Below are 17,857 nucleotides of genomic sequence, written 5' to 3' on the forward strand. Positions count from 1 at the left end.
ACCCTGCAGAAGTTAATGTTTGCTTAATTTCATTACGAAAGTGTGCCAGAACTGTGATCATAATCAACAGAGAAAGTCATTAATTTATTTCCTCTTGGACTCTGTAACTGAGTTCTGTTGGCAATTAATTTAATTTAGCATTTTTAAGTCAGTGTGATTCTAGTGCTGCATAGAGCTAGTGATGTGGCAGGCAAGCAGTAGAGGATTGCTTCTGGGGGCCTCGGATCTTTGCTAGCATATCAGGTGGACACAAGCCCAATCTGAACCACAGTGGTGTGCAGTTCTGGGTCCAAGTTAATGAGTTGTGCTAAGGGAAGGGACAGGGGTGTTTTACTTCAGACTCAGCACTGTTCCAGCCTAGCTGCATGTCTTCTGGTTCAGAGCCAGCCTGGGTCTGCCCTGGCTTGGATCATGAGCAAAGCAAGCCTGGGCCTGCCTGCAAAATACTCTGCAGAAATGTACGAAAGCACTCACCATTATCGGTTGTAGGGGAGGCAGACATTTTCATACTGATTTGTGGTGCCCTGATTCACAAAGCAGGTTTTTAAGCACAGCCCCTCTCCTAGATCACTGTCTTCCTCCCTGGTTTCCATCTCAGAGCAGACCATTGAAAGCATCTTAGATTTGTCATCTCTTATGTCTAATAGCATAGAGGCTAATAATGAATGTTTGCAATGACAGGCTTGTGCTTGTTTCCAAGCCTGGACTATCTACATAGGTCACCCTCCTGGCTGCTTGTTTAGAAGTCCTAGGGAGCAAAAGGCCATTCCTCCACCAGTTTTAAGCTAGGTAATTTTGACTCCACATGCAGAGAGAGCAGAGAGTGCTCTCTTCTGTACAGACATGGGTTGGTTTAAGACATTGTTCCTTCTTGTCTCCCAGCTGAGATTTAGGTCTGATTGTATCTTAATTTAGGCATAGGATGGAACACATCTTTAGGTATAAGTTCTCACCTGGTTTTACAGCGCTTGTATGAGATAAGCAGTAGTCACGTTTCCTTTAAACAAAACAAAAGCTCCTTTGATCACACAGTTTAATTTTCTGGCAAGTTCACATATGGGGCCTGAATTTATGTTGTAATGATGACCTGAATTTCTGGGTTTTTTTTTTCCTGAAACGTTGAGGTTTTTGCAGTTTTAACGAGTGTTCGTGTGTGTTGTGCCATGGTTTGCATGTCACTATGTTTGTTACTTTTGTCCATGCTGCTTTCCTGTGTGAGTTACAGCTATAGTTCATGGGACTGACTTAAGTTAATACTGCTAGCCTTAGGACGTGGCTCTTGCCAGATGAACTCTTTCATGTACTGCTCTTATAGCTGAAGTCTGCCAAATGCTTTTATTGGTAAATTTCTAGATTCACACACAGAGGATCTGGTCTGTGATCCTTTTTTTGTGGAAGCTTTCACTCTGAGATTTGATGTCTTACAGAATCTGAATATGTGAACACACCCACTTACCCCTCCAATAAGTAATTTGGCTCAATATCTAGTGCAATAGCTGTCTTCATTAATGAAAAGAAGGTAGAAATACTACTTGCATGTATGGCATGGTGTTAAAACTGGTTCTCTAGTATTACAGCTTTTTTCTTCCCCTTTTTTTAATTAAAACCCCCAAGATTCTTCTCAAGGGAGATGGACATATAAAGCACATTTAATGTGCTTTATTAATGTATTATACGTGTATATATTCATGCCTTTTGTGTTCAGAATCACAATATTTCAATGTTTTAAAGTATCATGTGGATTAATTGTAAGCAACAGTTAAATTTTTGATCCATCTGGAAAAAAAAACAAACCAAACAGTGAAATAAGATCTTTAAGGGTTTTTTTGAAAAAAACCTGCTATTGTTTTCTACCAAATCTTTTTGCAGAAAGCAGTAACTATGATATTGCATTTTAAAAAAATGTTTAGAGACTATCTTCTCTTATTTAATCATTTTAGAATAAAATTAACCATTCCCTATTCTGTGTTTTATATTGCCTCAAATTATCTAAAAGCATTGAGCAAGTCACATGAGCAGTACAAATCATGATTAAAACCAATGGGACAGGAAAGTTTTGCAATTGATTTCTGTGAATTTTACTTGCTTGTAAGCAGGTTAGGAGAGTAATAAAAAAGGATGCTAGTTTGTTCTCTATTGTTTTATTTCCTGTTGCTGTAGTATATATAGTAGATAGATAAAGCACAGATCTTTATAGTTAATTCAAATGCTAAGAGTGCTTGTCAGCTGGCTGTTGGCTTAGGATCTACTTCACTAATTTAGGGCTGCATAGCAAAGTTTTTGAGGATTCCCAGTACACTTATGTTTGACTATTTTCCAGTTGGCCTTATTTACCAGGACTGGAGTTACCAAGTTCTGGAAGCTTGCAAAGAGGCCAAAGGGTATGCCAAATTCTGTTCAAAACAGAGACTTTAAAACCAAACCAAGCCCTGGCATGAGGCCAGAGCTGTGAAGACTTCAAGTCTTTTTCCAAGGCAGTTCTGTCTTCACTTACATTAAAGATGAGGGCAGCTGCAGTCGCTATTATTTAACTCAGCATGTTGTGTTTTAACAAGCAACTTATTCCAATGTGATGATAAGAAAAGGCAATTAGCAAGTGAAGGGCGTAACAGGGTGTAAGTAGAAAATCACTAGTAATTGTGAATAATAGTAGCCATAGGAAGTTATTCCCACTGAAAAAACACTGGGTTATTTAAAATGTTCTGTTCTGTGATTACTCAGATTTAGTAAAAAACACACCATGGGTTTCCTCATTTGATATGAGTGGCTTGCATGAAGCACCTGAAGTGTATATGAGGGGGGGAAGAAAAAAAAAGCTGTTTTTTTCATTGTCATCTAACTGGAGACTTGCAAATTTAGTTCCAGTCTCAAAGCCCAGTTTAGGGTCTTTGTTTTCTTCATTCACTGTTTCAAATATTGAAGGTTCTACAATCAAATTGCATCCTCAGTGAAATGTGTCTTAACTCACAAATTAGTTTCTTATTTTAAGTGAGAGTGCAAATGTAATAACTCTGATTCAAATTAGTTGTTGTATCCCTCAATAATTAAGAATTTGTTAAAAATCTTTTTTGCTGTAGATTTCTGTACAGATAGTAGCAGTTCAGGTCATCTGCTATGGAGTCATTAAGGCATACTTAACTAACAATGTCCTATTTTTATGCAAGAAAATTCAAAATATATATGTTATTATTAATTACATATCATTGCTTTAAGCAAAGGTATTATAAGTGAAAATAAATGAACACAGTATCATATATGGAGACAAGTTATTTTATGAATGGTTGTATTTATACTAACCAATTAAGTTGTCTCACTGACATTTCCTCTGCAATGTCGCAGTGAGATTGGAGGGGTTTTTTAATCATAATATATGCAGTAAACTATTGATAGCTGCTTCAAGGCTGAAATCAGAAGATAAACAAGATTGATATAGGAATAGAGTGGGAAAAAAGAGATTACTCTTTTTGAATGTACTATTCTATGGGAAACATTTTCAGAATTGTTTGTTATGCTTTGATTTATTCCCCTGTGCATTGCCCTTCAAGAAATCTGTTTGGTTATGGAGGCCTTGAAATAACACAAGAAGACAAAATCAATAAGTCAACATGAAATATGAAGGAAACCAAAGGTGGATTCCCTTGAGCAAATTACTTTTCACTGACATATGGTTTTCTATAGTATACAGTCTTGTCTGGCTAGACAGATGGAAACAAGCCATACAGGGGAAGACGTGAACAAAAAGGCAAAAAAAGAGATTATATCATTTGTTACTTACAAAGTGAGCTAATTCTTGTCCCAGTGAAATCCATGCTGTTCCTGTCAACTTTGTTGGACAAAGGCTTGGTTCACTGGGTGTAGTTCTGGCTCCTTACTCATGACAATGCTTTAAAGCTGGTAAAACCAGCCTGAGAAGCAGGAAGAATTTTTGTTTTAAGGATATTTAAAACTAGGACTCCTTATAATGACTGCAGTGGGGAGAAGGATATGGAGAAGACAATGGATTTGAGGGGGAAGAAAGAAGTGTGAAGCCGTGAAATCAAAAAGAAGAAGAAAAGAGAATTTGGGTTTTGCTGTAAGGCAGTGCTATTCCAAGTGAGAGGCTGTGATATGAATATGATTTCTGGATGATGTTTGAGAGCTAGGGGAGAGAAACAACATAAGGATGGCCATACTGGTTTGGGGCATAGTTCTTTCTAGCCTAGATTCCAATCTTTGACAGTGGTCAATAGCAGATACCTGGGGAAGAGTATGGAGACAAGCAAATGTACAGTGATAAATCTCCCTAAATACTCCCACTGCTTCCACCAGCTTGTGGGTCAGGGATTTCCTGGGAAAGCAATAGTAATTTTTGTGTTTGTGAAGTAAATTTGGGAAGGGAAAAGGAGGATAGATTTGTAAAGAGATCTGCTTCCTGCAAATGATGATTGATTGCTGTTTTTGTAACCTCCCTCCATTAGTACAAATTCAGAGAAAACGTGACTGAACTGAAGCAAATCTCAACAAATTATTCCTGAGCTTCAGAGAAGGAGAAGCCTAGAGAATTGTAGGGGTGGCGGATGGGGACAGGACTGATACACGAAGGGAGTGTTTCTGGTGCCATTACCAGTTTACGAATTTTTTATCTGAGAATGTCTCAGATCTCTTAACTATCAATAACAAGGAGAGAGCAAGCATGCATCCTTTAGGACTTACTGCTTGGTGGTGTAGTTGTTCCCCCATGGAAACAAGCAAATGTTTCTCAGCAGCATAAAGTACCTCTGGGCTTCTAAATCCAAGCCACAATTCTGGTGACTGAAGTTGCCAAGTTATGGAACAGCAGCTTCTTTCTGAGAGGGGGAGGAGAGAGTGGGGATGGGGCAGGGAGAGATGGAAAAAATCCTTCATAACTTAGTAGTCAAAAGTTTTTAAATGTATCGTGTTTTTTGGAAGAAGCGATATTGCTTCATTTTACAACTTATCCCTTGGCTTCAGAGGAAAATTTTTGAGTTGAATACCTCTCATGAATGAGAACGTCCAACTTCAGCCCCAAGTTAAGACAAAATATGACAGCAGGATGGGGTGGAGAGCAGCAAGTTAGAACATGTGATACAAAACTGCAGTTGTACCATAACCTGATTGTAACTCAGTTCTGCTTGTTCAGTATGTGCATTTATTTTCCCATGCTTTAAAATTTAGTTTTATTATGTGCTAAACTGTTTCCGTCAGGTTTGTAGCCCTATGGAGTGATTCAGAGAGGTAAAGGAGTGAATAGTGTGGCAGGATAGGGAGACAGGTAAAAGAGGCTTGTGTAGACAGGGAAATGCGAAGACTGCTTCTGCAATTAAAGCAGCATGGTAGAGTAAGCAGACGGATAAATCACATGGCAACATTAGTAAATTGGCAAGAGAATCAGTGAGCAGTTTCTGGAGGATGCAGACTATCAGGCAGAACTAAACTGGCAATAGAACACTGTGAGTCATTTATAGGAAGAGATTCGAGGCTATAAAGGTGACCTGCAGGCTGACTTTTTTTGGGGGAAAAAAATATCTGTATAGTCATTTCTGTCTGAAAAACCTTAGTTTATTGAAGCTTTAATCATACAGAAACCATTTCATACCACTGATCATTCTTGTCTCTCTTTGATTTTTTTTTTTCCTAATCCTAATAATTTAGTTTCTTTTTCAAATACAGCCTAAAACAGTACACAGTACTAAACACTAGTGTGCTGGGTATTTGTAAAAAGGCATCATGATGTTTTTAATTTTTACTCTCTGTCCATTTCCTTTTAATTCCTAGTACTTTGCTTGTTGTGGGATTTTGGCAGTGTTTCATTGAACACTAGGATATACTCATAATTGCCCTACTATTTACAAGTAACTTATAGATCTCTTTCCTCACTGGCAGTAGATTTTCCAGTTGTTGTGTTCACATAATTTAGCCTGATTTTCTCAGTTTCATTGCTGTACAAGTTTTAGCAAGGCAAGGTTTGTAGGGAGAGAACTAAAATGTGCTAACAAAGAAACCAGGCGAAAAGAAATAGTACTATTATCAGCTATCCCATGGTATGTGCTTTGTTTTAATATAGTTTCTGAATAAATTGTAGTAGTATTCTTTTTTTCTAGGCCATTTACCATTAAAATGTATTTTGTTAAGATAAAACTGTATTTTGAAAGAATTTTCAGATTGTGATTAGTGACTTTAAAAACTGCTCCCCTCAAACCCAAACTAATTTTTTCACTGTGTGTATATGCAGACTTGTTTAACGTAGGGTCCTTTCTGTAGTAGCCTATTGGGATTCTGCTCTGGCTTATAAAACTTCATATTCAGGGGACTTGCTTTGCAGAATCAGTCTCACCTGGTGCAGAGAAGAGAATGTTTTCTGCCTTCCTTCTCATGACTCTACATCATAACATACAGTACTTAAGCTTTCCCTGTTCAGAGAGGCTGTGGCATCTCCATCCTTGGAGGTTTAAAAGATTCAGCTTTTCAGATAAAGCCAAGGCTGCTATGGTCTAGTGTTGGGAGATGGTCTGGCTCTGAGCAGGAGGTTCTATTAGATGACCTCCAGAGGTCCCTTCCAACCCACATTTGTGTGATTCACCCTACTATGGCTTTAAATGGGGTTTAGGGAGGGTGGGAAAGCTAATATATTTGATACTGGGTAAGAAAAATAGAAGTCATTGCTACAGCCTTGAGGGTTTAAGGTAATCTCTTTTACTGTACTGATAGCACCACAGACCTGTTTCAAGATACCTTGAAACAAATTACAAGCTGTCAGACATGCAGATCTGACAAAGTGTGGGGTATGAAATAAGAGATAAAAATCTGTCTTCGTCCAGCATAACAGGTTCTGCATATTATCCAACAGTATGTTTTCATATTGACTTAGAGAAGTTGCTTGTAGCCTAAATTATGTCATTTTTCTGGGTTTGGTTGGTGTTTGGTTTTTTTTCCCCTTGGTTAGCTCTCTCTCTTTGGGATTGCTTTAGAAGGCAATAACTGTTCCCAAATTTTTAGATTATTGTAATTAGTATGTTGGGTGTGTATTGCCCAAAGGGCATCAAATTCTGCTGCTGTGAAAAATAGCGTTTAGTATAAAGGTGTCTAAACTGATTTTTGTTTAATAATATCCTGTTAGATTAGTGTATACTTGTCATGTCATAAATTGTATTTTAATATATTTGTAATGATTATGTTTTCCTTATCTTATAAGAGATAGAAGCCTTTAATTTTATTTTGAGTCCTCTAGTACACTGTTTATTTAGGGCTTGGTCCTTTGAAAAGTTCCTAGTATCGTATTTGGTGTGTACAGGTTCATTCTTTGATGTCCAGAAGCGTTAATCTGCACAGTGTCCTAATTTAAGCAGGGTCTTGCTTTATGCATTGCATTTTTCCTTTAAAGTTATGCTGTTTCAATCAGTACATAACACCTCTTAATAGTATCATTAATATTTAACCTGTTTTCGTACAAGGCAGAGTTGTGTCAAAGTTTGTCTTGTCTAGGAAACAGTGATTTATAAAATTTTCTTCTTCCATGAGACAAGTGCTGTGAGTTAGGTAGTAGGTGTGCATTTCTTGTGTTTTCAGCAAAAGCTTGAACACACGCTGACTTCTGTGACCATGTTACACATGACCTGGGACCTGCTGGACTTACATTTTAGAGCCTAATTTTGTTCTAAGCTCTGTTTACTCAACTTTCTCTGTGTTCGCACTAACAACAGTGAAACTTGGGTACTATTACTGAGAGAATCTGGTTAGTTCAGAACAGGTTTGGTTAGAGCATGCTGACCTGTGCAATGGATTTACCCCCACACTTTTAAACTTCTATTTATTTCTTGTAAAACTGAAAGATGATACTAACTTTCTCCTTGTGTGCTCATTAGAGCAGACCAGTATTAATTTCAGAACAACAGTCAATGCTTTAAAAAATATTCAAGTACTTGCTGTGAAAGTTTACACTCTGCCAGTGACATCAAAGGTGAGATGAAGCCTGCACAACTAGCTACAAATCTGTTTAATCTTATTAGGAGTTCTCCATCACCTAACATGCACAGAAGCCTGAATTTTGATACCAATGTGTTGTATTGGTCTTACTGCATCAGCTAAGGAACCGAGCTACTTTACAGTAAATATTAATCCTTTCAGGGCATGCAAATAATAAATTTACCAGAAACCCTTATCTGCTACTGGTTTTGCTGACAAAGTAATCACAGTACTTGTAAGCCTGTTCCTGGATACCTAAGTAGGGATCAAAAAATGGTAAACAGTTCTGAAAAGGGGTTAGTAAATATTTTAAATCTCTCTGGTGATTAAAAAATGTCTTGAAGAGGCTATTAAACTCTTAAGCTGTGTTTGCATTACTCTTGCAAATAGACATTTTTGTTTCTTCTAAGTGACTTTTTGCAGTAAACAGTGAATTCTAAACTTACAAAACCAACAAGGTAAAGAGAAGCAAAAATTCTGATGTGTTTAATAATAATAAGAAACTGAAATGTTACTTAATGACTGATTTCTCACTGATACAATTGTTAAATTTGTCAAAAGAAGCTTTATGACTGCTGTTTGTTTTCCAAATTTTTCTCTAATCTGAAGAATTCTAATTAAGAAAGAAATACAGTTCAGTTTTGCCCTTTTATTCTTGTAGTTCAGAGGCCCCCTATTGAGCTCCATCATTCTTTTGGCTGAAATAGTATTGACCAGGCTTCTCCTGTACTTAGTCAGTATTGCCTGGTATTGGCTCTGAAGATTATAAATCTTGGGCATAGCTGAATGAGCTGTCTGCTCGAATGCTGAAAATGGCCAGTTTTGTTAAGTATTGTCAGGAATGAATACTAAACAAGCACTTGTTTCTTATTGCAGGATGTGCAGAGTCTGCTTATACAGGGAGGAAACAAGTTAGATGGCAGATTTTTTTTCATAGAGGAGTTCTGGGCTTAAATCAGTTCTTATGTGAGCTAGAAGTAGAGTCCCATGATAGGAGAATACATTTGTGTTTTATCAATCAACCAACAATCATGCATCAGTGTAAATAAAGTCAATTTGTATATAGTAACAATGGATGGGTTGTGGGATAGGTGGTGGATAATGTTATTCCACCATTTTGCAGTTACTGTTTCAGATCTGAACTCATTTATTTTATTCTCTGATTTCAGAAGAAATAATGCAGGTGACAGAGAGAAGGCACTACAAGTTATGCTTCAACTGCTGCAGACATGTGATCATCCTGCTCCAGATATGTTTTGCTTATGTGGGCGGATTTACAAGGATATGTTTCTTGATTCTGACTGTAAAGATACCAATAGTCGAGATCATGCCATTGAATGGTAACAGAAAAAAACAAAAAAATATCTATTTAAAAACGTTTTCAGACTTTTACTTCTAGTTATGAAAAGCAGGGTTGTACAAATTAGAAGATCAATTGTTCTACTTATCTCTTTTTTTCAGGGTTTTGTTTGAGTAATTAGTTTATTGAGCACCAGATCTTTGGATACGTGTTTCCTTGCTTCTCTTTATAGACTATCATGAATATAGAATGATACACTTAGTTTATTGGGGGGGACGATGATTCACCCACATCTCTGTAGAGAAAATACATAATTAATCTGCTTCAAGGCCAAAATGAAGCACAAGTGAGATCATGGGACTTCTGTTGGTCCTCTGTGCAAGGATGGTTTCCACACTGGATCCCCAGGAAATGCAATGATCTACTGTATATAAGGAAAAATATTGATAAATTGTATTATGAATTTTCTTAAGACAGTAAGGCATGCGTGTGCAACACAGGGTCTCGCTGACCTACTGTTCACATAGATATGTCTGTATGATCATATCAACTACTGCTGAGTACAATAGTGTTAGCAATGTGGGTTTGTACTGTAACTGTGAAATATGCCCCCCACCTCCCTCTTTTTCCCCCCAAATCACCTCAACATGCTTAGTGCAACATGGATGGGTAGTAGTGAACTTAGAAGCTTCAGGTGGATGTCTTCATCATGAACCAGCTAGTGGTGTGCATTCAGCCTTTGTCAGCTGTGTCTCAGTTACCCTTAATGAATGTGAAGCTTTAAAACAAAGGGCTTGGAGCCTTTTTTTAAAAACTTGCACTCAAGACTAGTATTTTCATTGCTTTTCTCATATGAAAAATATAGCAAAATTAGGTTCTATTGCATTTAAGAATTTTGCAGTAACCAGTTGGGTTTATTTTCACAAAACTACACAAGGTTGCAGGACATAAAACTAAGAAGTTTTTCTTTCTCACCATAAGACAAAAAGCTACTTTCTTTCAAGTGCTCTTTGCAAAGCGTGCGATTGGTACGAACTAGCCATACATTCCTTACAGTAAATGAATAGCTTAAAATACCTGCCAAAACTTCGCAGTATTTCAGTTCTTCTATACAGTGAGATGTGAGTTCTTGACTCTTCTCTACAGGTATCGCAAAGGATTTGAACTCCAGTCAACTCTGTATTCTGGAATTAACCTTGCAGTTTTGCTACTTGTTGCAGGACAACAGTTTGAAAGCTCAATGGAACTGAGAAAAATAGGTAAATATCCACATACAGTGCCACAGACAAGTTTTCTGCCTCTCTCCCTATGAAGAAAACAAAATGCTTGTAATGATGGGTTGCACAGACAGAAAGGAGGTTCAGGCTTTCTAGTGGTGGGTCCTGGATGGCAGGCTGAAACACAGGGATCTTGAAGGACCATTTTTCTCCTTGTTGCATTGGAGTAGCTTTCTAGTAACTTGGCCCATCTAAAGGGTCCCAGAGATGGGAGAGGGACAGGGAAGGACCAACTTCAGGACCATCTGTAAATTGCCTTTACTGCACCACAGAGATTATCCCATTGCAGAGGCAACAGGGGACAAAGACAGGAAGTGACAGAATGTGGCCCAGCTTTCCTCAGGGATGCCAGGGAAGGATCCACAGGGTTTCTGTTGTCCCTGAACTGAGAGATCCACAGGAAGTATCACCTGGAAGGATCTACCAGGACAGTAACTAGTTGTCTACCTAGACTCAGATCTTCCATGTAGGTGCTAACTAAAACCCACCACTATAAATCTATAAAGAAACCATATGATAGAAACAGATACACAGTTCTTCCTAGAAAGATAATAGGTAAGAATTACATTTGGAATCAGATCCTGTCTGAAATACATATTTGAACCTTAAAGGGCAAGAATACAAAGGTGGCTTTAAATCATTCCTCTGACCTTACTCTGGGGTCAACTTCCATAAGCCTCACCCATTGATCTCTTGCAGTAGATGCAGATCTTGAGGACACAGAGATGCACAGCTTACACTGAGAATTAGGAGGCAGACAGGCCAGACAGATAGCGCAAGAGGTTTTTCAACACTGTGTGTAGTAGGAGTTCTGACAGTCTGAACTGTAATGGGGATGTTATTTGCAGACCCAGCCTCTGTGTTGGGCAATGTTTTTTGCTTTTCTGGGGAAAACTTGCTCCACTTTATCACTAATGCTTAATCAAGTCTTATTAGTCTTTTACTGATAGACTTATCAGTAAAAAACACTTATTAGTGTTTTACTGATAGAAAAATATGGTGTTTTTAATTGAAATTTTACAGGTGTACGGTTAAACAGTTTATTGGGAAGAAAAGGAAGCCTAGAAAAAATGAACAATTACTGGGATGTGGGACAGTTCTTCAGTGTGAGCATGCTGGCTAATGATGTTGGTAAAGCAGTACAAGCAGCAGAGAAACTTTTTAAGCTGAAACCTCCAGTGTGGTATGTGGTAGAAGGCTGTAGCTCAAGTACCTAACTGTGGAAAAATACACAAATTAAAAAAATGTTGTAGTCATTTGGATAACTTAACTGGATTTTTCCATCTTAGATTGTTTGTAACTGACTTTATACTCTGTTCTTTTATTTTGAGAAGGAAGGGGGAAGGTAAGAAATTAAATTACCCATCATTGTTGGGTTTATATCCCATTGAAGCACATCTTTTATAAGAAAGAATTTGGAAATTAGTGATGATTCCTTGTGAAACAATTATGACGAGATTCTTTTCAGAGTTTAGCTAGCTGCTGCTTCCCTCCTTCACCATCTTCTAGCTCATAATGTCCTGTCTAACCACCATGTAACTACTCATGTAACTATACCTTTTTGCAAAAAGATATTGTTCATGAACATCTATGTGAGCTTATGACTTAAGGTTTAGACTAAACTTGGTATTCTTTCCAGAAATCTGTAAAAATCAACACAATCATTTCCATTATGGTAGCTTTTAAAGTACATTTAATTTTGCAGTTAATTTTTTTGATGTATAAGTCAGTTAAGTGGTTTTAGAATCTGGTCAAATTTTCTTTTCTCTCTGTTAACTCACTAATTCAATACATTCTAGGTACTTGAAATCATTAGTTCAGAATCTGATGTTAATTCAGCATTTCAAGAAACTCACCATAGAACATTCTCCTAGACAAGAGAGATTGACTTTCTGGCTAGATATAATTTTTGAGGCAACGAAAGAAACAACTAATGGACTGAGATTTCCAGTAAGATGTTATGTCCAAACAAGTTTTGTATGTTTTATGTTTCTGGATAGGATATAACAAGAATTGGAATACTCTAAACACAATACTTACATACTTAACTGCCTGTTATTTCATTGCATGAACCAAAACCCTGTATTCTCGTGATCTTTATAAAAGCCATTTAACCCACCACCCTAAAAGCATTCTAAGAAACACTTTTAAGTCTCCTACAACAAATTGTGATGATACTGTTTTGTTGTACATAGGAACACAGCCTCTTCCTGCCTTGTCTTGCCCTTCTCTCTCCCCCTGGAAATTTTTTAGGCCTTACTTTGAGATTACCCATTGTCTATATCAGAGCATTTGAAGATTCTGTTGTGTATTAGCTGCTGGTTTATTAAGGAAAAATGTTCTCTCTCTTCAGGTTTTGGTGATAGAACCAACTAAAGTCTACCAGCCTGCATATGTTTCAATCAACAATGAAGCAGATGAGAGATCTCTCTCTTTGTGGCATGTCTCTCCCACTGAAATGGTAAAACTACAAGCAGATGTGTTTCATGTATTCTGGTTCACTGTGCTTAAAGTCACTTTTTTACATGTGGATTTTGGAGCACTGTATAGTAATTTAAAGTTTGCTACATTTCTGTGAAGCACAAGCCTCGATAGCTCTTTTGTGCAGATATGAAAGTTGACTTTTTACAGAGAAAGTAAAAGGAGGGACTACAATTAGAACTCAAGTGTTTTTGACATCTAGTTCAGATTTCACTTATCTTGACCATGCCTCTTGGAAGCGCTTGGGTTATTTGGTCTGCTTATAATATTTCTTATTAGAATTGTGTGATTTTTATTAAGATACTGCTCAAAGCTAGATAAAATGTAAAGATAAAGCCCAGTATTATGTTTAATGTTTTAGAAATTTTAAAGTATTACAATTATAAGATTCAAAACTAGAAAAAATGGCAGTCTGTGACAAATAAGTGTCAAGAGATGAAATATTTGGTGTCTTGGATTATTGAATAAGGCACAGGAGATTAGGAAAGGGGTAGGCACAGTTATGGACAGTGTAATCTCTTAAAAGTGAGAAATAATTCCAGTTTCACATTGAAAGACTGGAAATCTGGAATGTATTTCAACACCCTTTCTTAATATTAGAACAACGTAGGTGGAGAATAGACTAAAAATGCAGAGAGGCAAAGTGTGGATCTGTGAACTTCTTTTCCAGTACACTGTTCTACTTCACTACTAAGAGTGAATGTGTCTGACACAATTTTGCTTTAAGGAACAAATTCTTGGTGCATATCTAGCAGTGCTAAATAAGATCCAGCTATTAGCTACAGATTTATGGAGGGATACAATCCTAGGCACAGGCTGTCCTTCCTCTGTTTTGCCTCCAGCATGCTCCCTGGGCCAAAGCTGTTGGCGCAATACCTCTTAGGAAGATGTATGAACTTTCATAGAATCATTTAGGTCATCAAGTCCAACCATTAACCTAGCACTGCCAAGTCCACCACTAAACCATGTCCCTAAGTGGCACATCTACCGTCTTTGAAATACCTCCAGGGTTGGTGACTCCACCACTTCCCTGGGAAGCCTGTCCCAATGCTTGACAACCCTTCCGGAGAAGAAATTTTTCCTAATATCCAATCTAAACCTCCCCTGGCACAACTTGAGACCATTTCCTCTTATCCTATTGCTTGTTGCTTGGGAGAAGAGACCAAAACCCATCTTGCTACAACCTCCTTTCAGGTAGTTGTAGAGAGCGATAAGGGCTCCCCTCAGCCTCCTTTTCTCCAGGCTAAACAACCCCAGTTCCCTCAGCCACTCCTCATGGGACTTGTGCTCTAGACCCTTCACCAGCCTTGTTGCTCTTCTCTGGATGTGCTCCAGGACCTCAGTGTCTTTCTTGTATTGAGGAGCCCAAAACTGAACACAGTATTCCAGGTGCGGCCTCACCAGTGCCAAGTACGGGGGGACAATCACCTCCCTGCTCCTGCTGGCCACACTATTGCTGATACAAGCCAGGATGCTGTTGGCCTTCTTGGCCACCTGGGCACAGGTTTCCTTTCCCTTCAAGCCTAGATAAGAGTAGGGCATATTCTGCAACATGTTTAATATGAAATGTTGATGTATTGAGTCAAAACATAATGTTTGGTAAATTGTACTTCAAGATTTATTCTTCAAATTTAATTTTACATGAGGAAATGTGCCCTTTACGTCCACCCTGTGCCATTTATATTAATTTTTCCTCAAGTGACTAAAACATCAAAATATGGCCTTTCTTTACCTATACATCAATCTTATTTGAAGTTTGGGAAGAAAGAAAGAAAAGACAAGACACATGTTGAAAAAAACTTTATTTTGCTTACCATGCTGTGACTTTGTTTTCAATAGTAAGTCAAGGTTAAACTGTAGTTGATTATAGCTCCTTGTTCTTTACAGAAACAGATTCACGAATGGAATTTTACAGCTTCTTCCATTAGGGGAATAAGGTTGGTATGTCAGAAAACAGTTAAATGGGTTTTTGATTATGTTTTATATTTCCCTTAACTGGGGAATCTGGATTCTGCCTTAAATCTCTGCTTTGCATTGCCTATTATAAAAGCTTGTTCTGCCCAGCCTGCCTTGAAATGTCAACACAGAAGAGTTTGCCTTTCCACGCGTGGGCGGAGCTGTACATTTCTCATAGAAATACTCATCTTTCTCTGGTAGACTTCCCTGTTTTCAACCATGTACCTGCTTTTTATATATTTTTCTAAATTTCTCAATGAAGTTATTGCCATCTCTGCATTTAAAAACATGAAGGGCAGAAGGAAAGAAGAGCCCTTAGCTATTCCTGCTTCCTTCCATAAGTGAAAGAACAGTTTGTTTGTTTTCCTTTAAGAAAAGGAATCTGGTACCTGTTCTCTGTTCAGAATTCAGAAATGCTTCTGATATGGCTCTATCTAAAAACCTACTAGCTAAAACTTGGATTATTAGAGAAATGTTAGATGAGACACAGACATAGTTTGTGCTAAGGAAAGAATTCTTGAGCTGGAAGGCGACTGCTACCGGAGTTTCTGAACGACTAGCCTTCAAATAGTTAAAGTAGTTCCATTTTGTGATACCTAGATTAATGGAAACACTAGTGGCAAGTAAATGGGTCCAAATACTAGTACAAAAGAAGATCAGAATATTATATAGAAAGAACAGGATTGTTCTGAGAACTGAAAGGATAGAAAAGAATCACATTTGGTATTAAAAACTGCAAAATACATGACTACATGTAGAAGCTAGGTTATACGTCTTAAGTTGGGCTACTTTGCTGCCAGAAAGGGGAGAGACAGAGCACCAGGAGAGAAAACAAAATGGAATCTATCTGTACAGCATGGTAGCGTGTCTATAGCATTCTTGCTCTCTGCCTGCATTATGCAGGCTGTAGCTAAGAACCAGAGGAGCTGTAAGCACAGGGAACATGAGGTGGGCTTTTGCCTTCTCTTTGCATTTGTGAGTCACTATGTTGGTGGATCTGACCTTTCTAGGGACGTAAATGGCTGTTGGCTGGGGCCACTTGTGTAAGTGCATAAGCTTAACTGCTTGAAAAACTTTCTGATTCAAGTACAAGCATAAATTCAGATACCTAATGAGTTCTGTAGTTCTCAAAGCAGAGGGTGTCTGGGCTGTGATTTTGACCATAAGCATCTAAGTTTTAGGTCCCAAGTTTGTCTTCTCTGAACTTGTATAATTTGCTTAAGCAAATAATCACTGTGAAAAAGTATTTCTCTGAATAAGGTGGGTGGTGATTACTATGAAAGCCTACAGTTGTGGATTTGGACATAGATTCTACTATAATTCCAGTATTTTCTTCTAGAAGAAGCAGATTTTGGTTTAAATTAATTTGATATGATATTTTATTCTACTACTCCAATGCAATGTGAGTGGGTGTAATGTTGTCATTACTGAAGTCTGTGGAGCTGACTGAGCATAACTCAGCATAACATTTCTGAAACATATTAATTACCTTCAGTCAACACATTGCACAGAAATTAATCTTTGAGAAAGATAACTTTTAATTAAATGGAAGCAAGCAATTCATTTGCTTTGATTCTTAGTCACTGCTGGGGATTACGAAGCTCAAAGAGGAATAAGATGTTTGCTTTGTATGTGACAACTTACAAGTGCTATACTTTTGAAATTGCATTGGTTTTAATAAGCAAAACCTAGTGGTCCTAGTTAACTTATACTCTATCAAAACACTTAACTTGTATTTATGCTAACCAGTTCATCTTATATACTGCATCCACTACACTGTTTATAATACAGTATTGTTACTTAGATACTGTCTTGTCTATCCTATATTTGCCCTTGAAAGAATCATCTTGCTTTCTCAGTTCTTGTGTCAGGTATGTGTTAATCTACCTTGCTAGACTAGAAATTGCTATACCAGAATGGTGTAGTGTATGTTCACTTATTTTTGAAAAAATCTTCTGGCAAAATTCTAATATTTTGGAATATTTGTCCATGTAGCCCTTAATGATGCTACAGCAAGTTGGTCTTGTAACATTTTGCAACTTTACTATAGTCTACTGTCATGCATTTTAACAAACTGGCTCAACACAGGCTAAGCAAAATCTGAAGAGTTTGACTAAACAGATCTGGCAAGAATCTAGTCAATTTTATTAATTTAATGCACAAAAATTATGAGAATACCTTAACAAGCATAACAACTTGGCATTTATGTATAATAATACGGAAGTGCAAGTGTTTGGAATAAGAGATTAATTCCTAGATTTACTTTCATATTGATATTATGGTTTATGGCTCTTCAGTGCATTTTGATGGGATATATATGACACTGGCAAGACACAATATGCAATAAATAATCACTTTGTCAGAATTATTGCTGCAGTTTGGAGTAAATAGTGGTCATCTGAAACTTTTATATCAGTATTAAGGCTGTAAAAAGTATATACTGTGAAGGATCTGCTACACTGTAGGTATTTCCCAGTTCAGTTTTACTGTAGAAGTAACAGAATTGTAAAAAACAGAAGTACTTGTCAAGCTTAAAAGAAAGGCTTTCCTGATAGCTAGATTAATGTCAAAGCAATTAATTTTCCATAGAGGTGTCATCAAATACAAAGAAATCTGATGGAACTGTGTAAAAATGGAAGGGGAGGTGAACAACAAACAAGCTTCAAAACACTTCAGGTAAACAAGTATTTTACCAAAGTAAGCAGTAGCTTAATCATTTGTCAGATTGAAGATAGGATTATGACATATATAAATAAACTCAAAGCTTCTAGTTGTAAGGAAAATAAATATAATTGCATAGTGCCTCTCTGAGGTTAATTAACTGTGAAAAAGCTGTTTACTAATTGTTTGTAATTCAAAAAAATTAACTCCTCCTTGCTCT

The 17,857-nt window shown here is 37.3% G+C and overlaps 1 protein-coding gene across 1 annotated transcript in view; it reads left to right on the top strand.

Annotated features, from left to right (window-relative positions):
- Positions 1–17,857, top strand: part of MAP3K15 (mitogen-activated protein kinase kinase kinase 15) — a 91,371-nt gene that overhangs the window by 46,128 nt on the left and 27,386 nt on the right. The window contains exons 8-13 of the mRNA XM_075715204.1: positions 9,132–9,302; positions 10,409–10,521; positions 11,563–11,722; positions 12,339–12,489; positions 12,893–13,000; positions 14,908–14,957. Coding sequence (XP_075571319.1) covers positions 9,132–9,302; positions 10,409–10,521; positions 11,563–11,722; positions 12,339–12,489; positions 12,893–13,000; positions 14,908–14,957 — 753 coding nt within the window. The remainder of the gene's footprint in view (positions 1–9,131; positions 9,303–10,408; positions 10,522–11,562; positions 11,723–12,338; positions 12,490–12,892; positions 13,001–14,907; positions 14,958–17,857) is intronic.

The sequence above is a fragment of the Pelecanus crispus genome, chromosome 1, assembly GCF_030463565.1.
Source record: "Pelecanus crispus isolate bPelCri1 chromosome 1, bPelCri1.pri, whole genome shotgun sequence".
Classification (NCBI taxonomy): Eukaryota; Metazoa; Chordata; class Aves; order Pelecaniformes; family Pelecanidae; genus Pelecanus; species Pelecanus crispus.